The sequence below is a fragment of the Galeopterus variegatus genome, unplaced genomic scaffold, assembly GCF_000696425.1.
Source record: "Galeopterus variegatus unplaced genomic scaffold, G_variegatus-3.0.2 Scaffold5056, whole genome shotgun sequence".
Taxonomy (NCBI): domain Eukaryota; kingdom Metazoa; phylum Chordata; class Mammalia; order Dermoptera; family Cynocephalidae; genus Galeopterus; species Galeopterus variegatus.
In genome coordinates, this window is record NW_007731167.1 from 123,723 (window position 1) to 142,997 (window position 19,275).

General features: G+C 46.8%; 1 protein-coding gene across 1 annotated transcript in view; it reads right to left on the reverse strand.

Moving 5' to 3' along the window:
* Window positions 1-1,078: 1,078 nt before the first annotated feature.
* FFAR4 (free fatty acid receptor 4) overlaps window positions 1,079-19,275 on the reverse strand; it is a 32,569-nt gene continuing 14,372 nt past the window's right edge. Inside the window, exons 5-6 of the mRNA XM_008588836.1 lie at window positions 10,172-10,196; window positions 1,079-1,468 (exon numbers count right to left, since the gene is read on the reverse strand). Of these exons, the coding sequence (XP_008587058.1) occupies window positions 1,079-1,468; window positions 10,172-10,196 (415 nt within the window). The remainder of the gene's footprint in view (window positions 1,469-10,171; window positions 10,197-19,275) is intronic.

Below are 19,275 nucleotides of genomic sequence, written 5' to 3' on the forward strand. Positions count from 1 at the left end.
GGGAACCCCTCTGCCCCAGCACAAGGAATAGCATCTAGTGCAGTCTCAGTCCATAGTTTGCTTTGCTTTGGCCATGCTAACCACTGTTCTTCCTGTCCACAAGCACATCAGCCGCTTTGCACCATTGTCTCCTCTGCCTGCAAAGCCTCTTCCCCAGGATTCACACAGCTGGCTCTCTCTTGTCACTCACCTTTCAACCCAAATGTCACTCCTCAGAAAGGTCTTCCTAGACCCCTCTCTGCCCCATCAAAATTACCATCACTACCATAACACTCTGTCCTATTTTCCTCAGGTGGTGTTCATTCTACAAGGCTATATTATTTTTTGACTTCTGTTTAGTGTTTTTCCTCCTGACTAGAAGGTAAGCTCCCTGAGTGTGCCGTGACTATCTGTTCACTGCTGTCCTCTCAGCACCAAGGACACTGATCACAGCAGGTGCTTACGAGGCCTCTGGTAGATGGATCAGTGAAGGAATTTACTCCTGATCTCACTCACAAACATTCTGGAGTCATCCTACCTTCTCTGATTTCATGACACTGCTTCCAAAGGAGTCCCTGGTATTTTTTATAAATTAAAAAATAAATCACCTTTAATTGTTTCTTAGAAATTCCTCAAGCGCTCTTGATATTAATGAATGATCCTGAGGCCTTGTGAGTCCCAGGAGGCATGGCAGAGTGGCTGTGACCCTTCAGAGGAGAAATCCAAGTCCTTACTCAGTTCCAACACTCTATTTCAGAAACCAGTAATGTGTGGCTTTATAGGTAGGATGTATGATTGCTGAACAGTCATAAATAAAAATTTATTAAACTCAATCATATTACAAACGCCCTGAAAAAGTTCATATTTAAAAGGAACCCATAATAATCCTTTTACAAAGGAAAAATATCGTTATACTATCAATAAAAATATCCTTATCGAATAATCATCCCTTAATTTGCTGGTGCTGTCGACATGTATTTGCATAGGTTACATTTTCTAAAAGCAGGGAACACTGGTGGACGGTTCTGGAAATTAACTCCCTTCTAAAGCATACCATGGCTCACCAGGGTGAGAAACTCTGCTTATGGAGGAATACGGATTAGATGGAAATAATAGACAAATCATTTCTTTTGACAGACGTGTCCGTAAACATGGCTCCCTTTTCTGGGAACAAGAAGCAGCAAAAAATTTTCCTCCATTCGTTCCTAAACAGTGACATGTTGTAGAGAATGGGGTTCAGGGCCGAGTTGGCAAACGTGAAGGCCACCACCCAGAAGAAGAGGGAAGGCCAGATGACCAGGTCTTGCTTGAAGTTCTGGATCAGGATGAGGAGGATGGTGATGATGATGGGGCTCCACATGATGAAGAAGGAGACCATGAGCAGGAAGAGGGTGCGGAAGAGCCGGAAGTCCTGCTGGGACACGCGGAGCTGGTGGCTCTCCGAGTAGGCCAGGCTCACCGTGAGCCTTTTCCTCGACGCCTTCGTGATCTGTGGAAACCAAAACAGAACCGGAGCCACAGTTTACTGCGGGATGCCAGGGAGCTCTGAGGAGCCCTGGGACTGGAACCTGCCATCCCCCCTGCACTGAGGACGTTCAGTCTCGGAACTTTGTGTGGAGGGAGCGTCCCCCTTCTGCTGCTGCCTGCACCTAAGATGTGCTCGAGAAACAGGGCACCTGGCTGGCCTCCTGAGCAATAAGGCAGAACATCACCCACCTTGACAATAGAGTTATGAGGGCAAGTGACAAGCCTGAATCATGTGGTCTCGAAGAGGAACGTGTGAACAGAAGCGCATCTTCCCTGTCATTTCTCTTTGAAAGAGATAAGTAATTAATTGTATATAAGGAATATGTGCTCAAGGCACAAGGTCAAACAATATAATACCAAAGGGAGTCAAATGAAAAATACACGGCCTCTAGACTTCTGCACCCTCCATTCCCACGCCCCAGAAGTGACCAAAGTAAACAGTTTCCTGTATGACCTCCTGGGAAAGTGCCACCTCCACACACATTCCTGGCTGTGGGATCACAGGCGTCTGCACTTGTGCTTTGTACACAGAGGGGACCATCCCGTGTGCCCCGCTGCGAGCTTTGCTTCTTTTTTACTTAGCAGTGTAGCATGGTGCTCATTCCGTGTCAGCACACAGAGGAGGCACCTCGTTCTTGTTATCTTGTTAGAGGTCGTGTATAGTCCAGTGTGGCTGTACCACAATTTATCCCGGCCCCTACTGTTGGGCATTCCATTTATTTAGTCTTGTGTGTGTGGAGAGGTGCTGGTTGAAGTGGCAGTACACATACTCTTGCCCCTCCCTCCGCTGCAGGTTGTCTGGTTGGGGACAGGCAATGAGAGGTGGCATAATGGTGTGGCCAGGCAGAAGGGAGCACTGGACCTCCATGCTAGGTTCCTTCATTCTCAGGGCCATAAGAAAGTGGATCCTGGTTTTGCCTACAGGTGCCTGAGCTGGGGGCTATGGAAGCGTGAAAGATGTCAGAACCAAAATGGAGTCACTTGTATTAAAAAAAAAACCCTAACAAATAGATCCGGGGAAGGCCATGAATGGAGGGCTCTCATGCATAAATGCCTGATAACAGGAACCATTACAAAACCACAGTCTGTAAAAACCACAACCTTGCACAAAGCCATAGCAAATGTACACACACACAACTATCCTTCTGCCAGGACATCTGCCCAGCAGCTGCCTGTCCATCCTTGAACCGGCACCACCCTTGTTATTGATCCTTGTAGCCAAGGATAATTATCTCAAAACAATTATGCAATTCTCCATTATTTTTTCTTTAAAAACCTTTGCCTTTATTTACTTCCCTGAATGCACAGTGTACTACAGCATGTGTATTCCCATTGCAATGCCCTATTTCTGAATAAAGATGCTTTTCTTATAGAGAGTCTCCCTCTCTGTTATTTAGGTTGATAGATGGTAGATGAGATTGGAGGCTGCTCATTTGTCAGGGCAGCTGCTGTCGGGTCAGCCCGAAAATGAAGCTGGCTCTGGGAAGGGCCATCAATGTCTGGTTGGGGTAGGTGATGCTTGGGAATGATCCCCTCATCCACAGGGCCTAGTAACACCATGGCCAGCCACAAGGAAGTCAGAGGCAGTGACCAGCCTCACATAGGCAATCACGCAAGTTTCTGTCCTTGAGGGAGATTGGGGCACTGACAGGGATGCCCATCTTTCTCTTCTATCCCACTCCTGACCCCGGGGCCACACACCCATCCCACACTGTGGGCAGGGGAAGCTTTGAATTGACTATGAGGCTGATGTTTTAAAATAAGCAGGCATATGCAAAAAGTGACTAGAAAGTTCTGGAATCGGAGCATTATGGCAGAGGAATTGAGGGTGATGAAGGCAACCCCGATTATATGGGCTTAGAAGGGGGTTCTGGACTCTTCTTTCAGGAAATCCTGCAGGTGTTGCTCCCTGGGTCTCCAATCCATTCAGTAAGAGGGTCTTGCTTTGGCATCTATCAGAGAGACTGGAGTTTAATTGGCAGCAGGCAGCTTGGACCCAGAAATGGCCCATCAATGAAATCAGGGTGACCGTGTGGCCTCTCTTCTTTTGTGAACCACACAAAAGCTTATAACACCTCAGAACCACAGCATGGAAGATAGATGGTGGCCAAGCATCATTTGAGCAGCACTCCTGAGACTTCACTGTTCCCGCCAGGCACGTAGCCTCCAGTCTCATCTGCCTTCTGTCAACCTAAATGATGGCAGAGAGGGAGACTCTCTAAAAGAGAATGATATATTTTCGGGAATGGGCATTGCAATGGGAATAGTAAACTATGTGCGTATTCAGGGAGGTAAAAGAAGACAAAGATTTTTAAAGGAAAAATAAGGATTACATAACGATTTTGAGATAATTATCCTTGGATACAAGGATCAATAACAAGGGCGATGCCAGTTCGAGGTTGGACAGGCAGTTGCTGCGCAGATGTCCTGGCAGAAGAATTTTGTGTGTGTTTAAGGTTGCAATTTTTAATAATATTTTTAATAAGGTTAAAAATCTTGTTTTAATGTAGATCCTGATTGAGCAGGTCTGGGGGCCAGCTGAGATTCTGCATTTCTAAGAAGCTCTTGCATGATGCCGCTGCTGCTTCTGGTCGTCTGAGAACCACACTTTGAGTAGCCAGGGCCTCATCCACCCCTTTATTCTACAGATGAGGAAACAGCCTCCTGCAATGATTCAGCCAAGCTACTTTGAAACACTAGCTTGAAAGTGAGCAAAAGGGCCGGCCCGGTGGCGCACTGCTACAGTGCACCGCTTGGGAGCGCGGCGGCACTCCCGCCGAGGGTTCGGATCCCACATACAGACCGGTTCCCACTCACTGGCTGAGCGAGGTGCGGGCACAACACCGAGGGTTGCGATCCCGTTGCTGGTCCCGGTCCGGTACGGGCACGACACTGAGGGTTGCAATCCGTTGCCGGACACGAAAAAAAAAAAAAAAAAAGAAAGTGAGCAAAAGCCCTGAGAGGCTGAGTCTGCAAGAAAGTGGAGCTGCCACTGTGGCGTGCCTCCGAGGCACAGGGTGGGGGGTGATCTGGGAGTGACCATCTGGGGGCTAGAAAGGGTCCAGTGCTCAGGCTCTGGATGTCCTGAGGATACATACCGTGTTTTGCCCCTATACCTAATACAAATTGTCCTCTAGGCACAGTGAGAGGGGAGAAGGCCTGGCTGTCCCCTATCACTCATGCAATTTCAATGTTGCCAGGAGGTATGGCAGGGTTGGGGTGGGGCTGGTGATGGTGGGGTGGGGACTGGGGCAGTGCACAACTAGCCTGAGATGTGAGGGGACACTGAATCTATTAGCTTGACATGCCAGCCTGTGACCTCTGACCCCAGGGAAGAGATCCAATGTAGAATGACCACATTAGAGGTCCTCGCCAACGCCCACTTGCTTAGTCTGGCCCTGTGTTGTTCTGCTTTTCTGGCAGGATGAGGCTTGTGGCCACACATGGGTGCATCTGTCATCTGGAGACTGAATGGCTATGGATTTCATTGCCAGTTCTATGCTGGTCCCCTAGGCTCATTCCCCTAAGACTTCTGAATCTCAAGAGGGGAAGTAATTAGAAGGTAATTAACATCAGTCACAATTTAGGCAAGTTTAACTCCAAGATCAGAATGGCTTCAAATATTTCCTTAGAATATTTCTAACTTGGGCCGGCCCGTGGCTCACTTGGGAGAGTGTGGTGCTGATAACACCAGGGCCACGGGTTCGGATCCCATATAGGGATGGCCGGTTAGCTCACTGGCTGAGCATGGTGCTGACAACACCAAGTCAAGGGTCAAGATCCCCTTACCGGTCATCTTTTTTTTTTTAAAAAAAAAAAAAAGAATATTTCTAACTAGCTAATTAAAGGGTAGCCAGTTAATCATTTTATCATTGAGTGGGATTGCTGGTGTGCTCTGTGCGGTAGTGTAGACCCCCCTGCTGGTGATGGAGACAAGGTGCTGAGATGCTTTCCTCCCCAGCAGCTTCCCAACAAGAACAGGAATCGGGATCTCTGGAGCTTTACTGGGGGCTCCCCAGGTGCCAGGCACCGTGCTGCGTCTGCATTTGTTTTATCAACTGTGACATTTAGTCTTCCCAACTATTCTTTGCATTTGTACTATCATTATTCCCACTTCACAGATGAGGAAATTAAATCTCAGAAAATTTAAGTTACTTGTTCAAGGCTGCTCCACTGATAATAAATGGTCAAAGCCCACATGTGTGAAAATCTAGCTCAGTGGAGTTAAAGATTAGCCAAGTCATAAAAGGCTCAAAAGGGGCTGCCATACTATTGAGCCCTCCCCGCCGTCCACTACCCTGCAGGGTGGGGGTTGCTTAGGTGTCATAATCCACCATTTTGGACTCCTAGTCTGGAGGTCGCATTGGCACATCCAAGTCTGGAAGTTGCTGTGTGAAAGCTAAGTTAGAGCTTGTGTTCAGGTGAAAGCTGGTTAACCTAAGGAGCCTGCGCTGGTTGATAGATCTGGGAGGGTAACAGCCTGGCAGGCTGGCAGGTGGGTGGGCTGCAGGGGAAACAACACTGCCTCTGAGTGGGCGTGTCACTCTAGGCCTCAGCACAGTCTGGTGGGGGCACCAGGGCTGATTCCAATGCCACCTTCATCCCCCATGCTGCCCACATTATCTGCCAGGGAGAATAACAATGCATCCCCGGTGTAGTGTCTCATAAACATTTGTTGAATGAATGATGTTGATGGAAGCTTTCATTTATTGAGCATTTACTGTGTGCCAGCCCCTTACCTATCACTTAGTTTACCTCTCTAAATTCTCCCAACAATTCCATGACCTGCGTACTTTGATGATCCCCACTTTACAGATGGGAAAGCTGAGGCTCAAAGAGGTTTAGAAACTTGCCCAACAGTACCCAGCTAAGAAGCTGCAAAGCTGGGTTTCAAACTTGGCAGTCTGACTCCAGCTCGTGCTCTTAACCTTAAACTAGTCTCTTCCTATTCTCTATCTCCATCAATGGAAATCCTCCTGCCCAGCCTTTAACTCCAAATTCTAATGCTAGAAACTCCGAGAAGGCTTTCTGGTTCATCTCCTGTTTGGCATCCTGCAGCGTTTTCTCTCAGGCATTCACATGGCACTTGCTACATATACTATGTGTTAGATGTCCAAGCATCGTCCTGACACTCACCGGACTATGGCTCCCTGGGGACTGGGACCTTAAGTGGGACATCCCTGTGCCCTTTGTGGCCCAGGGGTCTAGAAGGTGCCTGACAATGACTGTGAGGGAACGGACAAAGCAGGCTAACTCACGGGCCAAGTGCGTAAGTGGTTAGGTCTTTTTTTTTTACTGTTGACGTGCTACTATTCCTTTCCCTCCCCAGTTCTCACGACTTGTAGAGACTGGGGAGGAAAATGGGGCTTTATGCCCAAGTGTGGCTCTTCCCCTGCTCCTCCCGTCCCCAGATGTCAAGGCTGGTGCACATTTACCCAGGATTTCACATGTTTCCGGCACTGGGCAGAATGCTTGATGTGCTTTTAGATTAAACGAAATGCTCGATTAACTTTTGAGGAATAAGTCTAATCCTCAGCACAAGCCTCTGGGGTAGGTTCTGTGGTTGCCTCATTTTTGGAACTAAGGCAGAGGCTCTGAGAGGTGAAGTGACTCACTCAAGGCCTCAGGGTCAAGTGGGGTTAGTGTGCCCCACACTGAGGCGTCGGCACCCTCTCTGCCGTGGCACACTGCCTGCTGTGGCACACTGTGGATGTGATCCAGCCACAGGGCACAAGATAAAATGCAAATGCATGGGCCCACCTTCAGACCTTCCGATTCTGTGGCGCTGAAGGGGGCCCAGAAATCTGCACTTTTCCTAAACTCCCAGGTCATTCTTGCTCCCTCAAGCATGTGATCCAGGACGGCAGGCTTGGTTTGGAGCTTTTCTCTCAGTCCTTTAAAGGGAGCTCCTTTCTGGGACTCGCTACCTCACACCCACAGGAGCTTCTGAAGACGACGGGGGACACTCCTGCTCCAGCAGACCATGGTTGCTGACAGGTGGTGCGGGCAGAGGGTGTTCCCCCTGACATGGGTTGGGCCCCTGGGGGCTGGGTCTGCTCTGGGTGCTGCCTGGCCCACCAGCAGCCTCTCAGTTAGAATCCAGACAAAAGACTCCATCCTTCCAGAGGGTCCACCTCCCTTTCCATGACCAGCATGCAGGCCTCCAAAGCCGGGGAATAAGGGCCAGGCATGGGGAAAGAGCTTCACGTTCACTGCCTGACACCTTCGTGCTCAGCCGAACCAGATTGTATTTCTCAGTTAAGCTGTGAGATAGGCTGAGATATGCAAGCCATAGACTCACGCACTCATTCAACAAATATTTATGGAGCCCTACTATGTACTTAGCACTCTTACAGGTGCTAGACACACCGCAATAAGCCAGGGAGCCCTGCCCACTCCGCACTTCCATTCTCGTGTGTATGTGGGGGCTATGGGAGCGGGAGTGATAAATGTACACACCGTTGCAAAGGGAGGAGGCATCTCGGCTTGCCATGACCACGGTTGCTGGGTGATGGTGTAAACCAAGCCCCAAACAGCTGGCAGGTTGACAGTCTGATTGAAGGCACATAGGAGTCACCGGGAGGCTATTCCCTAGGGAAAACTGTTGATTGGAAAAAGCCACTGAAAATGTATGGCACGTGTAAGTCACGAGACAAGAGGAAGCAGGGAAAGCAGAAGGGTGAATTAGGTCACTGTCCCAAGCACATGAGGCAGCCCCAGAAAGGTGATCGGCAGGGGAAGTGACAAGGGGAAGTCTGCTCTGATTCTTGCCCAGGTCAGAACCAGCAAAAAGGGTGGGGACTTCAGAGCAGTGTTTCCCAAGGGGGGTTCCATGGAGCAATAGTCTAGAGAGATGCTCTGTGGGAAAAGGGGGCTCTGTAGTCAGATATATCAATGCCGCCTACACTATTTCTGTGCTGGAGATTCCCAAAGTATACGAGTGTACTTCAAAAAGTCTATGGAAAGATAGAATTACAAGATAACATGAATCTTTCCATGAACTTTTTAAAGACTCCTTGTATTAGCAATAATAAAGGCTCTGAGAAGTCCTGCAGCCAAGAATCCCATCTAGCCTTGATCATCCCAGCATTTCCCAAACTCCTTTGACCATGGAACCCTTTCTAACACCTAACATCCCACGGAGCTCTACAGAGCACTCTAGCAGAGACTCTGCTTTAAAGCAAGAGCAGATCAGGGAGACTTGAAAGAGACACTTCGAAAGCCTGGAGATGGAATCTGGGTTAGAGGCAGTTGTGAGGTGAGAGGTGAGGACTGGTGGGGAAGTAGTTGTGTGTAGTTATGTGTTCCATGGCTTAAAATGATTTGCCAATTGTTTCTTGATGAATATAGCTAATTAACCTCGGTGTTCAAATGATTTTACAGAGTTATGCTCTTGACAGAAAAGGCTTGGGCAGAAAAGCTGATTCAGCATGTCTGAGTCATGTCTATCTTCAGAGGGGGGGGAAATGCAAACTCGGAGACCCTACCCAAACACCTCATCCACCTGCCCCCAAGTCCTCCTGGAGGACTCCCAGTACTGAGTGAGGACAAATGTCATAGGCCTCCTGGGAAATGGGCTATAGTCAGTTTTGCTAGTGGGGTGAAAAGTAAGTTTTTTAAAGTCTTATATTTGCATTAACATTGTGATTTTTAAAACATTATCATATGCGATCTTTTGTGTTAAACAATCCACGGAGGTATATCTGGCTTCAGCCGAAACTGAGGCACACATTAGTTAAGTGACTTGCCCAAGGTCACACAGTAATGAAACTTGGACTAGAACCCTGGTCTTACCCCTCTGTCCAGTGATTTTCCCACTGACCCAGAAGAGAAGGCCCTGTAGGACCTTTCAATGTGATCCAAGGCTCATGCTTCACCCATCCAACAAGTGCTTATTGAGCACCTACAGTGAACAAGCAGGCTCTGTTCTAGGCATGGGGACATAGCAGTGAACAGTCTCTGCCCTCATGGAGCCTGCATTCTATGAGCAAGATAGGAAATTGTCATAAAGGAAAAATGATAGGGGTTGTAAGACTTTGAAGAGAAATAAGCCATGGTAAGGGATTCGAGAATAATGAGTCTTCTCTATCAGAGTCTTTTGGGTAAAGACCTAAATGAAGCAGGGAAATCTGAGGAGCAGAGATCCAGGAGAGGAAATGGCAGGTGCAAAGGCCCTGTGGCAACAGTGTGTTGTCACATGTATAGGACAGCCCCAAAGCCAACACGGATACAGAGGGGGGAAATATGAATTGAGAGGGGCAGGCAGGGGCCAGATTACGTAGGGCCTTAAAGTGAGGACTTTGGATTTTGCTGCATGTGTCAGGGAAGTGACAGGATCTAAATTACAGTCATGCGCCACTTAATGACAGGGATACATTTTGAAAAGTGCGTCGTTTGGCAATTCTGTTGCTGTGGGAACATCATAGAGTGCACTTACACAAACCTAGATGTTACAGCCCACTACACATCTAGACTGTATGATACAGCCTATTGCTCCTTTGAGTTATGCACTGTGCTACGACATTATGACAGCTACGGTGTCACTAGGCAATAGGAAATTTTCAGCTCCATTATAACCTTCTGGGACCACCATCATATCTGCGCTTCGTGTTTGACCTAAATGTTATCACGCAGTGTGTGGCCCTTACTGAGAGCACCATTTCACAACATTGTGAGTCACGACAGGTCTGCTGTTACCTCCAGGAGCTGTCCTGGCTGTGGGTTGAGATGCAGAGTGTTTGGAGAGCGATGAACTGCTGTTTAGAGGCAGGTGGGTAAGAGGACACCTCCCCCGACCCATCAGGTCTCCTAGAATTTTTCCACGTGGGCCCCGGCTGTGAGAAAAAGATGGGAGGTGGGTAGGAAATCCTTCCTCCCTCAGCAGGCAGCTGAGAAGTGGGAGGATGAGTGAAAGGGGGCACAGCAGAGCCCTCGTGGCCTCTAAGGGACTCAGGAGTGGAGTCTCCCGAGGAGGAGAGGTCAAATGCTGCCACCGCTTCCACCCAACCCTCCTTTAGCGTCGCTTTCTTGTTCTTGCCATGCTCCAAATCTGGGCCTACTGTTGTTGTTTTTTTTTTGTCTTTTTTCCGTGTCCGGCTACGGGATCGCAACCCTCAGTGTTGCCCCCGTACCGGACCGGGGACCGGCGACGGGATCGCAAGCCTCGGCGTTGCTCCCGCGCCTCGCTCAGCCAGTGAGCGGGAGCCGGTCTGTACAAGTGGGATCCGAACCCTCGGACGGGAGCGCTGCCGCGCTTCCCAAGCGGCGCACTATCAGGGCCTACTGTTGATTCTCGAAATCTCTGACGCACCTTTTCCCAGCACGCTCTGAGAGAAGGGGTGGAAGAACAGCCTTGTCTAACAAATGACAACAGGCATAATTGATTCAGCACCTGCTACGGGCAGGCACGACCCTACATGTCCCACCAGTGACATCTCTTACACGCCTCACAACAACCTTACAGTGTTGGAACTATAATGGCCATTTTGCAGATGAAGGCACTGAGGTTCAGAGAGGTTAAGTAACTTGTCCAAAGCTACACAGCAAATAAGTGGCAGATTCAAGACTCAAAGCCAGGTTATTAAAATAACCCTTTCAAGTCTCCCTGTCTGTCTTCATGGCCCTTGTCTCCTCCCTTACACCCCTATTCATCCTTTACACTGTGCAGCATTTAATGATTTGCAAAATGTTGTCGCACAAAGTCTCCACCTTGTGTTCTGGGGCTTTGCAGCTTTAAATAACAGCACCTTTGTCTGTCTCCCCTTTTCCCCTTTGGTGTCCAATCTCCTTCTAGAAAGAGACTGTGACTTGCTCATTCTTGACCCACCTCGACCCCCTACCAGCAGTTTGCACAGAGTGGACCCTTAACAAATGTCTGAGGAATTAAAATGTTAGGACCAGACACTTTAATTCCTCAGACATTTGTTAAGGGTTCACTCTGTGCAAAGTGCTGGTATTTGTTAAGGTTTAAACTACGTGGATTTAAATCTTGTTGCTGCTGCCACCTATGACCTGTGTGATCATGGGTAAGTTACTTAACCTCTCTGTGCCTGGATGTCCTCATCTTTAATTCTTATTAGGATTAAATGAGTTCATTCCTGGCACATGGTAAATACTACATAAATATTCGTTAAACAAATTTTTAAAAATTCATTTGACATCTCTCCCTCTTTCCTTTACTTCTTTCCTTTTAACTTAATGATGATAGGTAAAATTTACATAGCATAGCATATGCCAGGACTTTGTTGCAAGCACTTTCCAGGCCTTAACTCCAGGCCTAAATCTGCCTCATACACTTGAATAAGCCCCAGGCTGTGGGTCACTTCAGGGGTCAAAATCATCTGGTGAAAAAGAGTCTAGGGAGTAACACTCATGGAGACCACATCCTATAGGACCCAGGGATTAGCAGACCTGGAAAAAGGTTGGCATGGCTTTGGGTTCTGAGCATATAAGTCACAGATCCTCAACTAAAGAAAGGACCATAAAAGTGGCCGTCCAGCAAGCAGGATCTACAGGGCATCACTTTGATATGCCTGTTTTCCAGAAGACCCCTACATACTATGCTATAAAACCAAGATTCAACAACTGTAAACCTCCAAGGGGACTCAAAAGCTTTGTGTTAAACTTCTAGAATGGGCATAAATTCATGTACATGCTGTGTGTCTGGGCTGGCACCTTACATGCAAATGGGCTGCCTTAAGAGGTAGGAAACAGAGGCTGGTCCATCTTTTTTAAGTCCCCGTACATATTTGCTTTGAAGGGAGAGATCATTTCCCGTGTTGGTACACATCTGAACTGAACACTCCCCGCGGGCAGGGAGCAGTGACTGGAAGGTTACAGGAGGGGCTTCTGGTAATGTTCTCTTCTTGATCTGGGAGCTGCTTTCATGAGTGTGTTCAGCATGTGAGCTGCGCATGTATGCTGGGTGTGCTTTTCTATATGCATACTTCAATAAAAAGTTTTAAAAAGTGTATATTCTCCATAGCTGCAATGTTTGTGATGGGGAAACACTGGGCACAACCCAAAACCCCACAAAACAAGGTCACATCAGTATGATGGAAGACCATGCAGCCATTAAAAATAATGAGATAGAAGTATAGGAACTGATGTGGAAAGGTGTCAAGATATAGTGTGAGCTGAAAAAAGGAAGTTACAGAGCAGATAGTATATCTCATTTCTGAATAAAGAACATTGGATCGAGCAGTGTCAAACAGCTACTTGACCATTTTAACCCACAATGTCATATGATTCATCAAATATACACACGGTATATATAAATATATGTAAATTTGTTAGAACAATAATCTAAAAAAACATACCTTGAGTTGTTAAGAATCGGGTAGATTTTCAGTTTCTTGTGTTATACATTTCTGCATCTGTTTTCATTTTAATTTTTTATAATGAGCTTGTATTACTTTAGTGACGAGCAGAAAAATAATCGTCACAAAGATATAACTTATTAAAAAAGAAACACAAACCAAACTCTCGTCCCTCGGTGTGCAGAGGGTGTGGATCTAGGCAGTGAAGCAGGATTGGACGGAGGTGAACTTGAAGGTATCTTCCCACCTGGAAATTCTGAGATTCTACCTGAAATGCCCTGAGCCTGAGTGAAGTTCAGCTGCAACACTTGAAGCAAACGTACCTGTAAAATTTTGGAGTAACTGATCACAATGACCAGTCCTGGCACCAAGAAGTTCAAAGTAACGAAAGATATATCCCATGAGATTTCTCCGGCAATGCTGGGCCAAACCAGTGTACAAGTCGGAATTTCCTAGTTACAAAAAGAAAAATCATATCATTTCAATCCTGGCTTCTTATTTGGTCTCTAGCTCAATCCTACTAGGGGTTACCTGGCACTGTTGCACTGTTACAAAACTGGCATGACAGTAAATCCTAGAATCCCTCCCATTGCTCACCATAACCCCACTCTGACCCTCAGAATAACCATAATTATTACTCCCGTTCTCCACAGGAGGCAACCGAGCATCAGGGTGACAGGCTGGTAAAAGCTGGAGTCAGTCCCCACTTACCTTGGGCTGAGATGCAAAGAGCTTTTGAGACTCTCTTCCAAACCTACCATTTTTAAAAAGAGTTGACCCCTGAAAGGCTATGCAGATTGTAAGTGACTTGCCACATATATAAGCATATCAAAACAGGAACAAAGTTTCAGTGCTGTCACACTATGTATGCTGAAGGCAACAGGGTCTATGGTAAGGCATCAAGCGTTCATTTGGGGGACATTCAGCTGTCTAATGTGTGTCAAGCTGCATCAAAGAATCCAGCCTTCATTTGGCCCAAGAAGACAGTACCAGTGCCCATATTCGGGAACTCTGACCTCACGTGCCTCATCTCCAGAGGAGCACACTTGAGCCCCAAAGCAAACATCAGCCAACTCTCAGTCAGTTCAAGATGCAGAACCACTGGAACGTGGCAGAAAAGCATGAAGGCTCATGACCTTGCTGCTGTCACTGTGTTGTGTTGAACTCAAATGTTTGATACTAACTACAAAACCCACAACATGTGGGAACCTCACTAAATAGTTACTAAGAGCTGCTCCAACAGTTTCTTCCAAGGAATAAATAAGTCAGTGAAAATAGACATAAATATGTATATGTGTGTATGTATCTTCCCATACCCAAACTTTCTGTGCCACCTGACTATAGGAACAAAACGATTTAGAAAACAAGTTGCCCTAAACCCTTCCAGACTTGTAGAGCAGATCTTGAAGAGCACATGCTGTGTAAAAAGATCACATTATTGATTTTGGGTGGACAAGGCATCTTAACCAATGTCCAGAAGTAGTGTCATCATCCACAGCACCATTCATTCATTTGACCAACACGTACTGAATGCTATACTAGGCAAAAAGCAAAGAATTGTTAACATTTCCCAACATGTCTCCTAACTGGATGGCCAAACCCAAAATACAGCCAAATAGCCACTTGTTTTCTCATTCAATATTAACAGAAAATAGCAGCATCTAATATTCACTGAGTATTTACTGTGCACCAGGAAACAATTTACATACATTATTGAATTTAAAGCTTACAACAACCTCATGGAAGTGCATATTATTGTTTTTCCCATTTCACACAGGAGAAAACTAAGGCTTAGAAACATCCTCTTAAAAAATACTCTAAAGCAGTAAAGGTGTAGTTTTAAAAAAATAATACAATATTTTCTCCAAAGAGATATATGGTTATAAGAGACATCCAAGGACCTATCAAGGAAACTCTAAGGCAAGACAAGAGGGAAGAATGCTTTCATTATATTTGTCCCTTGAAAAGGGAGATGAGGACATTGCTTCCTTTTCCTGTTTTGTTAGATGGCTCACAAATGGACTGGGCTTTCTAAAAATGTGTCTCTCCATCCCCACCATCTGCACTTGATGGGAGAAAGTTTAATAAATCTTTCTACATCTTGGTGATTGGAAGGGAACTTGTGTCTCTCAGTGTTGGCAGCAAGGCTACCACTACTCTTTAGATAATCCACACAGACCGCACTTTGTACTGAGACCTCTGCCCACCAGGGACCCCTCATTCCAGTACATCATTGAGCAACACATATGGAAAGATATGCTGAAGCTCCAATTGGAAGCCATATATGTGACTTGGTCTCTAATTCCTACACTGTGATGGAAAAATGTATAGGGACAGCAGAAAAACAAGCGAATTCAGAACCATTTCTTGAGACTCCAACTCTTTCCAAAAGCCTTCTCCAGAATGTCTGCAAAATCTCTCCAGGGTTAGCAAGATTTTGTAGAAGGATGTGTAATGATGGAGCAAGGTGTTCTCCCTACATTAGGGGCAAAAAAGAATGTCCCTAAACTATATGCCTATATGATCCTGGCATGTTAAAGATAATGTATATGTTTGAGTGAATATACATACATACACCAGACACACACACACACACATAGAAAAAAAAAAACTGGAAGGGTACACTCCTGAAAGCACACAGTGTCTGTCTCTAGGTGAGATTCTAAGTTATTTTTATTATTTTGGCTAATCTGAATTTTCTAAATTTTCCATGATGTACCTATATTACTTTTATAAGAGAAAAAAAAAGGTGACAAAAGTTTATTTTCAAGAGGAATGAGGACCAAACATGAAACACAGATCACCATGACAGTTCAACAAACCTAACTAGTGATTTTTTCAACAGCGACAATGAACCTGTCCAGGAAGCTTCCCAAATTCCGTGATATTAATGAAGATGCTCTTTCACCTTCTGATCTGTGGCTGTCACTCCAGGCAGGAAGTGTGACAAGGATGTGATATAAGAACTCTAAACAGCACCCTGTACACAAACTAACAGGCAGTGTAACCGGCCTGCGTGGCTTAAATGATGGATTTATATGCTCTTTAGAGGACGTGACATGGTATTGTTGGTTAAATGCAGTGACTGCTCTCATTAAAAAAATTTTTAAATGGGCACCATGCCCTCAGTCAGAGATCTGAGTTGGTGTCATAACTTAGTTTCTGTGGGAAAATCCATTTGACTTAAGTTGTTTTGATTCTGGATATTCTCCCACAGGCTGACTTGTAGAGGAGGTTAGCAGCGTGTCAAATGTGGAAGGGGAGACATGAGTGTTATCATATTCTCTGTACTTTTTCTGCATGTTTGAACTGTTTCCGGATTTTCAGAAAGGAAATTTGAAAAACAAAAGTGCTAGGCCTGCCTTGTTACTACTGAGTTATGGAAGTGGGATTGGCAGAGTCAACAGCAGTGTTCTTGAATTTATTTGCTCTGTCCATTCATTGACCCCAGACACTGCGAAGCACAGGCAGTGCAGATGAGCGAGGCTCTGTCCCTGCCCTCCAGGAGGCTGTCACATGGTCAGGGAGGGAAAAGAGCACTAGAAAACTTCACTACAGGGCAGGCAGCCAGAAGTGCCCAGACAGCTTCAGGTGACCAGAGGAGCCGTGTCACTCTGGAAAGCTGCATCCAGGCAGGGTGGTTTCAGCTGTTCTTGAAAGGATAAGGGAAGCGGGGCTTTGGCCAGGGGTATGGGGAGGGCAGTGCTCAGGTGTGAGAACCAGAAGGAATGAAGGCGAGAGGCCACATACAATGAAGAGTTAAGAGTGACTTGCATCCCCCAAATGCTTTCTTCCACAACCCAATCTCCACCTCTCCCTGGCAGTCTCATCCATTTCCATGGCTTCTTTTTGCAAATGATGTTGCAATCTACCCTTTTCAGCCCAGTGCTCTCCTGAACCTCAGACGCAGACCACTGCCATGAGGATGTCTCTGCAGGATGCCCCACTCTCAAATGCTTCCACCTCCTGCATTCACCTCCTGCATCCACCAAATCAGGGCACCCAGTGCTCTCCTGAACCTCAGACGCAGACCACTGCCATGAGGATGTCTCTGCAGGATGCCCTACTCTCAAATGCTTCCACCTCCTGCATTCACCTCCTGCATCCACCAAATCAGGGCACGGAGCCACCATCCCCCAAGCTGCTAGAAACCTTAGTACTGGCCCTCCCTCCCCACTCAGAAAGATCCTCTAAGTTCCCCCTTAAAGCTGTCCAACCCGCCCACCAATCTCATCCTCACTGGCCTACCCCCTCCCAGACCTGGACATCTCTCACTGGGTAAGTCCAAACTCCATAGAGGGGCATACCGGCCCTTCTTCCACTAGCCCCTGCCACCCCTCCCAGCACCATCTCTGGCCACCACTGCCCTCATCCTCTATACATCCCTGGCTGAGAGCCCCCCCGTAGGGCTCAGAACAGCAGTCGGTGTACCCTTGGCCTCCATGTGGGCTACTTCCTCCACCTGTAATGCCCCGCCAGTCACCCACATCCCTGCCCGGCTTACTTCCTCTCCTCTCCACACGCAGTGGAGACACACCATCTTCCCGTAGCCTTCCTGGGCTCCCAGCACCAAGAAGAGTCCCTTCCACAGCTATCCTCAGCCTCTGCAGTCATCACCCGGTTTCCTGTCTGGATGCCCCACCAAAGTGAGTTACCAAGGGCAGGGACTTAGCCTGTCTTATTCAAGGCAGCACCCCAGCACCTGCAAGAGAAGGGATTTTTGAAGAAGACTCCCTTTGAGGATGGGGACATCTGTCTCCAGGCATTGATCGAATGCTGACCCCTCCCCACACTGGCTGACTTATTTGCTAAATGCTGCCTGACTCCAGCTGTTTTCCTGTCAGCTTCTCTGATGATTCTTCCTGCAGTACCCCTGGGGACCCCTTTGTAAATCCATCTTCCTGCCATACCTCTTCAAACAAAATGGAAGACTTCAAGGTCATTTTAAGAAACTACGAATCCTAGTTGGATATTTCCTCTCCTATCAGCTTCCCAACAGAAAAGAACGAAAATATCAATGCGAGAGATGGAGTTATGTTCTTATATTTAAAAAGTATCCTCTAATATTAACAAAGACAAGCACTGTGTTTGTCTCCTCAGACAATCCACACTCAGTGGAGACACAGTAACACTACTGGCTTGGTATTAAATCAGAGTAGGATGGAGCAGTGAGACCAAGTGCCCTGTAGAAACGTGAACTCATGGGAGATGTCACCTAAAAGGACCAGGCAGATCTAGGCTAAATTTCAGTTTCATCCTTTGCCCACTCTGTGACTTTAGGCATTTCCTCTTTCAGAGAATAAACATAAGAACTTCTACTCATGAGGTCACCGTGATGACCAAATTAGGCCAGGGTCTGGGACCATCTGTGTGCTCAATAAAGGTACCTCCTTGAAGAGAAGGAAGTGCATTTATGTGGCTTGTGGTAGGGGCAGGAGGAAAAGGGTGCTCAGTAAATGTTTGTAGAATCAATGGGCAGCACCTTTCAGCCAAGGCAGATCGTCTTCCCCGCCCGCCAGTGTAGGGCATTGCCCGGCCAGGGCCACAGCACACACAGGCAGGAATCTGTTTGGAACAGGCTGCACTGACCTGGATGAGATGTCATCGCTGCTAGGAGTGTCCACCCTCCTAAAATGGCAGTCTATTATTTTACAACAATCAGAAGAATTACACTGTTTGAAGAATGTTTAAAATATGTATACCCAAAGATAAGGAAACATAATAGCTAGCAATTCTTGAGCGCTTAACTGTGTATGCACCAGGTGTTGGCCCATTTACTGAACATCAGTTCCCACGACAATTTTATAAGGTTGATACTGATATCATGCCCATTTTGCAAACAAAGAAAGTGATGCACAGACGGGTGGAACAGCTTGCCCCGGTCGGGCAGCTCCTAAATGGCAGAGATGGGATTCAAACTCAGGATGCTCGACTCCAAAGCCCATAAAGCCCATGCTCCAAATACCTAATTGTCTAGCATTACTACCATGTCCACCATTCATCCTTCCTTCAGTGAAGTTTTAGAGTCTGATCACCTTAGACTGCTGGGCACCCATAGCCCAGATGGATGAAGGTCATCAGGATCCTGTTTTAGAGGTGTCTCAGGTAAGCAGAAAGCTGCACAGGGCACTGTTTCCCTGGCCAGCGCTCCTTGAGGGTAGAAAGTCTGTGTGTGCTTGGAATGGGCTGGTTCTCTCAGCGTGGTTCTGGGTAGGAAAATATCCCCTGTCCAAAACCTCCATATTTAGTGTCCACCTGGGAGCGGACAGGAAGAATCCATAAGTAGGAAGTTGCGAATATGATAACTGAAAAAACAAGCCTTTGCTAATCTTTTTTTTTTTTTTTTTGTCTTTTTTTTGTCTTTTTCCGTGTCCGGCAACGGATCGCAACCCTCAGTGTTGCCCCCGTACCGGACCGGGGACCGGCAACGGGATTGCAACCCTCGGTGTTG